We start from the raw sequence: 10217 nt of genomic DNA, 5'->3' as shown, positions 1-10217 counted from the left end.
GAGAAAGAGATGAAGGGAGGATGGGAAGAAGGGAAGGAAGGATGAGAGAGGGAGAGAGGGAGAGGTGGGGAGGAAGACAGGAAGAGGGGGAGAGGTAGGTAGTGTGTGTGTGAGTGTGAGTGTGAGTGTGAGTGTGAGTGACGTAGAGATGGTGATGGATAAAAAAAAAAGGTGAGGGAGAGGAATGCAAAAAGCACGGGTAAGAAGAGAAGAAAGAGGAAAGAGAACAGGACAAAAAAGGGACAAGAAAGGATAGACGGAATGAAAACAGAGACAGACATACAGACAAAACAAAAAAAGACAGAAAGACAAGCCGGCAGACACAGACAGAAACACACGCAAGCAAAGAGAGACAAAGAAAAACAAAGAAAACAAAGACAAGGACAGAAACAAGCACAGACAGCTGAATCCGTGTGAGCTGCGGCAAAGTGTCCGTGAGCGATGGGGGGGGGGGGGGGGTTAAAATATTCACACGTGATTAAGAAATGATGATAGGAAATGGGTATGGCGGCGGGGATGGTTGTGATAGGAAGAGCTGGGGGGGGGGGGGGGTAGGAGAGGGAGAGACGGGGGAGGAAGAGGAAGAGGAAGAAGGAGAAGAAAAGGAGGGAGAAGGAGAAGAAGAGGGAGGGGGAGATTGTGGGGAAGAGGAGGCATTGGAAGACTTGAGAGGAAAGAGAGGAAGAGGAAAAGAGAGAGGAAGAACAAGAAGACCAATAATAATAAGGAAAAATAGAGATAAGGATATGATGATGATGATGATGATGATGATGATGATGATGATGAGAGGGAGAGTTGTGGGGGATTTGCTGTTTGTGAGTGTGTGGGGGGGGAGAGGCTGGGTGTGGTGGGGTTGGTGGGGGAGTGTAGTGTGTGTGTGTGTGTGTGTGCGTGTGTGTGTGTGTGTGTGTGTGTGTGTGTGTGTGTGTGTGTGTGTGTGTGTGTGTGTGTGTGTGTGTGTGTGTGTGTGTGTGTGTGTTTGTTTCTTACATATGTCCATACGTATGCGTATGCGTGTGTGTGGATACACATGTGTGGATGCACAATGTGATATGCAAATGGTTAAAAGTATTGAAGCTGATGGCGCAAGGTCGCAGATTTAAGCCAAAGGCATCGGGGCCAGACAGCGGGGCGTCACGCGAATTCACCATGATGACAAGCCTGGCACTGGACTGCCACCTGCCGGGACCGCACAGCACTACTCGCATGCAACTGAAAAGCTAAAATAACGGCAGAAGTCAAGGCAAGCTGGGAAATGACGTGCGTGGGAAGAGGATGTGATCAAGGGAAGCAAGTGAGGGCTACAAAAGAAGGAGTAAAGATGAGAGACAAACACAGACACACACACACACACACACACACACACACACACACACACACACACACACACACACACACACACACACACACACACACACACACATACACACACGCACACGCACACGCGCGCGCGCACGCAAACAGACAGAATGTGGAAGGAAATACTAGACAAAGGAATTAATATTTTCCAAAAGGAATTGATATTTTCCCACCTTCCCCCACCTCCTTACTTCTCCTTTTCTTCCTCCTTTTCCTCTTCCTTCCCCCACCACCTCCTCCTCCTCCTCCTCCTCCTTCTCCTCCTCCTCCTCCTCCTCCTCCTCCTCCTCCTCCTCCTCCTCCTCCTCCTCCTCCTCTTCCTCCTCCTCCTCCTCCTCCTCTTCCTCCTCTTCCTCCTCCTCCTCTCCCTCCTCCTCCTCCTCCTCCTCCTCCTCCTCCTCCTCCTCCTCCTCCTCCTCCTCCTTCTCCTCCTCCTCCTCCTTCCTTTCCTCCTCCTTTCCCCATCCCTCCTTCCAACTTACATGCAGAAAAGGGCCTTTTCGAGAATCCAGGCCGCTGCCGTTTCGCCGTCATATTTCGAATGAAATCAGAGAGCGGAAAGTAAGAGCAGCGAGCGAGCGAGAATCGGGCAGGAGAAACGTTGTTGTCTTGAGTAAACACGCGGCAATGTTGCTGTTGCTCTGCCTCGCCCTCATTTACATCTTCGAGGAAAGGGATTTGGGGAAATGGCGAAGGTGGGGATAAGGATTGAGGTGTGAAAGGAAGAGATAAGGTATGCTAAAGAAGCTCGTAGAGAGAGAAAGAAATTGCAGAGAAGTAGGAGGAATGACAAAGAGAAGCGCGAAAGTGAGAAACAAACGGAAGGAGGAAACAAACCAGGTGGAATGTCGAGGAAAAAAAGAAAAGAAAAGAGAGACAAAGACATTTTCAAAGAGAAGTTAGCTTAGGCAACTTGTTAAGAACTGTATGCAGATGAAGCGGAAATTCCTTTGTTGTTAACGTCACATTAGCATCGTTCGGGGCAATAAGCTCCACGTGGCGAAGTCCTGTACCTTGTGAGCCGCCATACTTGTGTTTGATTTCCTTTGTGTATTGATTTCATTTTAATCAATTGTGTGAGTAGCTGATTGATTGATTTGGATCTCTCTCCATCCACGTCTCTCTCTCTCTCTCTCTCTCTCTCTCTCTCTCTCTCTCTCTCTCTCTCTCTCTCTCTCTCTCTCTCTCTCTCTCTCTCTCTCTCTGTCTCTCTCTCTCTCTCTCGCTCTCCCTCTCTTTCTCTCTCTTTCTCTCCCTCCCTCCCTCTCTATCCCCGCTCTCATTTCCCCCCTTCTCTTCCTCCCCCTTCCGCTCTCTCCCTCGCCCTCCCTCCCCCTCCCGTCTTCCCTCTCCCTCTCCCTCTCCCTCTCGTCTTCCCTCTCCCTCTCCCTCCCGTCTTCCCTCTCCATCTCCCTCTCCCTCTCACTCTCCCTCTCACTCTCCCTCTCCCTCTCCCTCTCCCTCTCCCTCTCCCTCTCCCTCTCCCTCTCCCTCTCCCTCTCCCTCTCCCTCTCCCTCTCCTTCTACCTCCGCCTTGTATGTAGAAGACAACTTATTAATGGTGTTGATGTCTAGTGATGCTTAATTAAGGTGTTTTTCTTGTTAGTTCGGTTGCATATGCATTGTTATGCCATGGTAATTACCTGGCGAATGAAGGAGCAATACTATTAGGGGTGCATCAGTTTTTTTTAATTGGATAGACACTGGTGAGATTATACTAATTAACTTTATTACTATTTACGGAACATTGGCAGAATAATGAATGTAAAGGAAAATAAAATGTATTGATCAAAAAGGCCACCGTCCTGTTGCAAGCCCCGTGCGCCATGCAAGGGAAGGACGCATGTAAGCAAATACGGCGACTACATGCAAGTGGGGGCCATTGCGTAATCAGTGACGTCACGCTCTTTGCAGGAGTCTCGCGCTCCTTATTTATCTTGGACGACTCGTATTTTTAGGCATGACCTTTGACATGGGCCGGTGTGGTGGCGCCGGGTGGTATGCGGGGCATACATGCATACATACCTGCAAGCACACGTTCATACATACATACGTACACACATACATATGTGCATGCACACATACATACGTGCATGCATGCATACACTTTTAATACATACATACATACATACATACATACATACATACATACATACATACATACATACATACATACATACATACATACATACATACATACATACATACACATGCATTCATACATATACATACATACACATACACATATACATACACATATACATACACATACACATATACATACACATATACATACACATACACATACACATACAGATAGACAGACAGACAGACAGACAGACAGACAGACAGACAGACAGACAGACAGACAGACAGACAGACAGACAGACAGACAGACAGACATGCCTGCATGCAAGCAGAATCTCTTGAAATCCCTCTATTCTCCATTATTCCCCTGCGTCTCCTCACCGATATCCAATAATTGCAAGAGAGCGCAGCATTAATGAACTTGTTAGCGAAATGAGTCTCGCTTTTATTTCTCCCCTCACTCTTTCTCTTCTCACTCTCTGTTTGTCTCTCTGTCTGCCTGTTCTCCCTCTCTCCCTCTCTCCCTTTCTCCCTCTCTCCCTCTCTCCCTCTCTCCCTCTCTCCCTGTCTCTCTCTCACACTTTCTCGGAACAAATGCTGAATATTTATTCCAGATGTACCGCGTTTCCCTTGCACCCCGCAACGAGAGTACGAATGCCAAAGACGTACGGCACTTCTCCCCCGGACGTTTTTTCTCCTCTCAGCCAATTCAACTTTCGTCTCCCTTCAGTTTCAGGATGAGAAGTGGGCGCGGGCAGGAGTGAGAGGAGGAGGAGGCAGGCAGGCAGGCGAGGCGGCGAAGGTCCACAGCAGAGCGTAGGCCATGGCGATGGAAGGCTACAGCGTGGTCTCCGAAGCGGTGGAGCAGCGTGTGTTCTGGGTGGACTGGTTCCATAATGTGCCGCACATCAACCTCACGCTTCACTTCGTCAATTCGACCTTTCAACCCTACTCGCCCGTGTACCAAGAGGTGGGTGGCGGTCTTGTTCTCGTAGCAATTTTTTTTTATTTTTTTGTGGAAAAAGGTATACCGTAGTTTAGCATACATATTAATAGCAGTGTGTTTTTCTCATGGGAGTTTTAATCAGTAACTGACCAATTTATAAAGTTTATGCTCAGACCGCAGATGCTGTAGAAAACGTATTATTGTTATTATTATTATTATTATTATTTTTTTTTTTAATGTTTAGGTTATTTTATGTGTTCGCGGGTTTGTTATTTACTTTCATTTTATTAAGTTACTGAGTTTTTTCTGACAAGGTATGCTCTTATGTTTTCAGAGCCTTGGTATCATCGGTTCCGTTCCAGCAGGAATATTAATCTTGACGTTACTGGTCCTCCTGCTGTACCTGCTGACTCGATGTTGCGACAATCGGCCTCGCAAGCCGGGCTCCATCACCTGTCTCAAGGTCACCCTTGTCCTCTTCGCTATTTTAACCTTGTAAGTGCGGAGCCTTTTTGTTTAATGCAGTCGGAGTAATATGTATAGTTTTTTTTTACAGTCGGAAAAAAACTATCGTTACCTTTACTCATGGTCAATGAGGAGCTGAACGCTTCTTCCAGTTAACACCGGATGACGGTGCTAACTAGCTTGCCTCGCTATTTCACACCACTCCGTCGATTTTTCACATTAGTTTGTGCAATGGGTAACTAGACTTATTTTTCTGACTGTGCTTTAAGATTATTGATTGGCAATAATGTTGTTCTTTTATTACTGACTGTTCTTTGATGTGTGTGTGTTTTTGTTTTTTTTGTGTAGTTTTGATATTATATCCTCTTTTGTGGATATTGGTATATCCTCTTCTTGGGAACATTTTTCATCAGTTCAAAAAACGTCATTGATTTCATATCGGGGATATTGACGGGATGTGTTTTTTTTCCCAAAGGGTGCATATAGTGTATTTCTCACAGAAAATATTGTTTGCTTTAAATTAATTTAATCATACATACTTCCCCGAGGGGAGCATTAGGAGCAATTTTCATACATTTCTGAAATATCATTTACTTTACATTTGTTTTCCTGCCATGCACTGTACTATATAACCGCACTTTCTTTCCCAAGGGGAGCTTTGGGAGTGAGCATATGGGGAAACGAGGAGGTTCACGAAGGGATGACGGAGGCCATACGCTCCTTGGACAATATCAACAGCATGGTGCACTCTCTCAGCAATCAGGTGAACTTCTTTAACTTTTTGTAAAGTCTATTCTCATGTCTGTGTAATGTGTTAAAAGGTCATAGTTCCAAAGTTGGTGATGATTTCATGGTGTCTGTCACCTGATTATTCCATGTTTCTGAATATTTTAGATGTCATTGTAGGTGCGTGTAAAGGTCATACTTCCGAAGTTGATGATGATATCATGATTCTTATCTCTTAAGAACGTGTTTGTCAATGCGGGAAGCATGACTTTTTAGTTATCGTTCCTCCCCAAGTAAGGCAGAATTAGCTCTTATATATTGTTCATAGAATGTAATTATTCGAGCATATATGAACGACACTGTCTCTCTCCTCAGACCAAACTCTTTGACGAGACCATTCGGAGGAACCTGCAGCCGCAACTGAACCTCTTCAAGGAAACCGTTCAAAGGCAAAAATCTGAAAACCAGAGCGTGGATATGTTCATTCGAGAGTCGCTTCATTATATGCAAGGCAACATCTCCGAAGTTCTTCTCATTAATGTGGAGGACATCAATTCTATGGTACGTGGTTTAGGGTTATAGATAGGTATTGATGCTTATTTTTTGATGTGGTCATACTGTACGTAACGAATAAACGTTTTTTTTTTTTTCCTCTGCGGTATTGTGTAGATACATTTCACTTTTGCTTTCCATAATCTTTGCTTTTGGTGTACCTGAATGTTTGCTTACACGCACAAATATATATATGTAATTGAATTTGAATAATGCAAGGATACTGAAATTAATGGGCCCGCCACACGCAGATGTCAGGAGCCGAGATGGGAGGCGTGGTGCACATGCTGGGAGTGGGTGAACTGGCCCGTTGGGTGGGCACCCAGGGCATCACGGGCATCCTCATGATCGTTGTGCTGGTGGTGATGGTCGGGGTGGCCAAGCACTCCCGCTGCACGCTCATAACGTAAGTAATGTTATTGCACATGTTGGATTGTGTGTGTGTGTGTGTGTGTGTGTGTGTGTGTGTGTGTGTGTGTGTGTGTGTGTGTGTGTGTGTGTGTGTGTGTGTGTGTGTGTGTGTGTGTGTGTTTGTGTTTGTGTTTGTGTTTGTGTTTGTGTTTGTGTTTGTGTTTGTTTTTGTGTGTACGTGAGTGTGTGAGTATATGTGTGTGAGTGAGTGAATGAGAGAGAGAGAGAGAGAGAGAGCGAGAGCGTGCGTGTGCGTGCGTGCGTGCGTGCGTGCGTGCGTGCGTGCGTTCCAGCGCCGTACGTTCGTGCACGCGCCCAGGGGAGAGATAGTGAGAGGGAGTGGGAGGAGAGGGGGAGGGGGGGATAGCAATCGCTTAGGCATAGCTTTGGCTGAAACCTGTGAATAATAAAAGTGATATTACATTTTAGTGGTTCTATTGTATAAACTTTTATACTGACCAATACTGGTTGAATAATGCATATGCTTTTTATAGATCAGTCTGATTGAAAAGATAGAAACTTCATTTGAGTAAATTTGAGATTAATCAAACAAAATTATTTATATTTAGTTTCAACTTTTTTGTGATGATTTAGAAGGGTCCATGCATAGATATGTATCAGCCTGGACAATTTCTATGGCAAAATTATCCAGCCGTCTCACTCATTAAGGAGCTGTGTTGCTTTATATCACTCTGTGTTCACAGCAACACTTTAATTATATTTTCTTTATCAGTACAAGTAGCCCAGAAAACTTTGATTAGGATTTTCTGGTATTGTTTAATTTAGTCGGGGCAAATTATAAGTAAATTATATTTGTCATTAGGTATTTCACTAGCCGGCCTGAACTTAATGATACCCACAGGGAATTGATACTTTGGTTATGATATTGGCAACCATTTCATTGTTTTTCCAAATTGCATAATAATCTGATTGATATTGTGATTTTTTACATGGTACCTGTTCATTTGAATGACTGATGATATGCCTTTCAGATTTTCTGTGTTGGGTCTGCTGGCTATGATCCTCTGCTGGGGTTTGACGTCACTCTATTTGGTCTCCACTGTTGTAAGTTTAAATTAATACTACTTCTTAGTACTATATATTTCTAGATTTGATTATTAGTGGTAATTGTGAAATAGATTTTTAGGGATAAGTTTAGATTATTGAAGGTAAATTTTGGTGACTGATATTTTGTTTTAAAGGTCACATAAAGAAAAGATATTGTATTTGGCATTTATGTTGATGTTTGCATTCATGAATAAAGGTATCAGGAAATCTGATAGTTTATCTCTTTCCCTTCCATCATACTAATCCAAATCTGCCCATGAACAGGCTCTCTCAGATTGGTGCATGGATCCCAATCCATTCCTGGAGGGTCAGCTTAGCAAGCTTGTGTCTCGAGATGTGGCTGCTTACTACCTTCGCTGCGACCCAACACGTAAATCACCATTCACTCGCTACCTAACCCATGCCAAGCAGGCAGCTGAACTTGTGATGACATCACTGAACAAGGTTACTACTCTGGCTGATAGCAATTACGATCGTCAAGAGGTCTGTATGCATTACTGTTTTTCCTCTGATTGTGTTTCATCCCTTTTTCTTCTTTTATCAAATATCTAAATTGTGCCATTCTCAAAAGCCAAAATTTTGTATTGTTAGTAACTCACTGTGTACTGGTACAGTGGAAAACATCTTTTCTATTTCAAAGCTTTTTTATTAACTTTTAAAACTTTGTTTCCCAATTACTTCTATTTCAAACTAATAGTAAAAATATTAAAGCAAAACCAATATTTATTACTTATTTTAACTTGGAACTAAACATTAGTATATACAAGTAATATTTAATTAATTACTATTGCTTAGATTACAGATTGTGGAGAAATATGAGCTGTATATATATAAATCCAAAATGTTATGCAGTTATCATATTTCCAGTTTATGAGTAGCCAGTTTACATTGATGTTCTTTTTCCTTTATCTGTTTATTTCAACAAAGATTTCATATTTGATTTTTCACTTGCTTGATCTCAATAGATTCACCCTCGCTTGGACCACCTAGCTGCATTTGTGAACCAGTCTCAGCGCAGTCTGGGCGGTGTATCTGCCCTGCTTGAATGCCAGTCTATGCATCACCAGTATCGTACAGCCCTCAGTGCCACCTGCTACCAGGCTATGTAAGATACCCTATATGAAGCTGAATATTGTTAATGTTTTAACTTTATTTCTAGATAAATTCAGTGTTTTGAAAGTTGTGATTCTTTAGCTGATATAATTTATTACCTTCTGTTAGGAAAACCCTTTCTCATTGTTGGCCAAGTTTTGTCAACATTCCTCAGTGAACATTTATTGTGTTCACTTTTAGTCCCATTAATCATAGATGGTACTTGAATAGGATTTACCGAAATTACATAAAGGTGTGCATAGAAAATATAATTTTGCAGGTCAGGTGTTGTCTATCTGTTACTGTCAGCTGCTGGAAGTGGGCTCCTGTTCACGATCCTGGTCTGGTTCACCTCACACACCTGGATCTACCTCAATCACAAGTGAGCCTCTTTCTAGATATGTATATGTGTTTCTTTCCATTATTGTTGTTTGAAAGAAAAGGATTGCATACAGTTTCTTTGATGTTGTGATTACTGTGATAATGTTTTGTTCTAGTTATTTGCAGAATAGGTTTATCTTTTGCTGCAGCTTGTTCAAGAGGTTTATAAAGTGAATGTTGTTAAAACTTGTTCATAAATATTTGAGTTAATGATGGTGTATTTTGATTATTGATAAGATAGAATGATTAATATTTATATAAGAGATAGGAAATCTTGGGTATATATTTTCAAATATATCTCTAAATGGGTTTTGTTGTCAACACTTGGAGTCACATAAACACACCTGCATATACCTATGCACACACAAACACACAAGCACACCCACACCCAGATGCACATACATACAATATTTCCTCATGTGTAAATACAATTGCACATATACATTGGTATTGAGATGTTGGCAAACACGCAAGCATACATATGCAAATGGATATACACACAGAAAAGTGTGTGTTTCTGCATTATATTATATATGTGTACATGCTTTTTTTTCTCTATGACAAAAGTGCAGAAACAGTCGACTCTTAGTTTGTATATGGATAAGACACCCAAAATTGTGTGTTAGTTATTATTATGTAATAACTACCATTCCATTAGTCTTCAAAAAATCCTAGTCACCTTAGTCAATGATTGTGACACCTGGTATGATGGTATGGTATTTTCACAAGATACCTGTAGATATCGTAGCGGTTCCTCTGAATTGCACTAAGATGTTCAGAGCATATGTTGTGAGGGTTCTGACTCCATCTCTTTGCTTCAGAAGAGGCTCTACTGGGCCCACTTCTACACGGCCTGGCAGGAAGAACGTGCCAGCTGTCAGAGTTTGGCTCAACACTCCACCGTCTCACCCGGCGGCTATTGTGTAGGAGCTTTTGACAGCACAGTTTTATTTGTACACATTATCTGATTTTGTTTCTCGTTAACTGGTGAGGAGACGGCAGAAGCTTACGTAAAGTTTGTGAATTCATTTTGATTGCCCACATTAAGACAAGTTCATTTAGTTTTTCTTTGGTGAGTACAAATTCCAGATCTTATTTGGATGGGAGAAACAGATGTGTATTACTAGCC

General features: G+C 42.5%; 1 protein-coding gene across 6 annotated transcripts in view; it reads left to right on the top strand.

Annotated features, from left to right (window-relative positions):
- The window catches only part of LOC125047728 (protein tweety-like), a 224267-nt gene that overhangs the window by 195959 nt on the left and 18091 nt on the right, over positions 1-10217 (top strand). For 4 of the 6 annotated variants that reach the window (XM_047646132.1, XM_047646127.1, XM_047646125.1 and 1 more), the window contains exons 2-11: positions 4178-4417; positions 4728-4888; positions 5510-5621; positions 5960-6145; positions 6388-6542; positions 7540-7612; positions 7880-8098; positions 8581-8720; positions 8988-9089; positions 9910-10011. In XM_047646132.1, the coding sequence (XP_047502088.1) occupies positions 4271-4417; positions 4728-4888; positions 5510-5621; positions 5960-6145; positions 6388-6542; positions 7540-7612; positions 7880-8098; positions 8581-8720; positions 8988-9089; positions 9910-10011 (1397 nt within the window). In that variant the 5' untranslated portion in view covers positions 4178-4270. The remainder of the gene's footprint in view (positions 1-4177; positions 4418-4727; positions 4889-5509; positions 5622-5959; positions 6146-6387; positions 6543-7539; positions 7613-7879; positions 8099-8580; positions 8721-8987; positions 9090-9909; positions 10012-10217) is intronic. The other 2 variants (XM_047646130.1, XM_047646131.1) reach the window with 2 other exon arrangements.

Source organism: Penaeus chinensis, chromosome 41 (assembly GCF_019202785.1).
Source record: "Penaeus chinensis breed Huanghai No. 1 chromosome 41, ASM1920278v2, whole genome shotgun sequence".
Classification (NCBI taxonomy): Eukaryota; Metazoa; Arthropoda; class Malacostraca; order Decapoda; family Penaeidae; genus Penaeus; species Penaeus chinensis.
The sequence above is the reverse complement of the archived record's forward strand: the minus strand, read 5'-3'. Positions and strand labels throughout refer to the sequence as shown.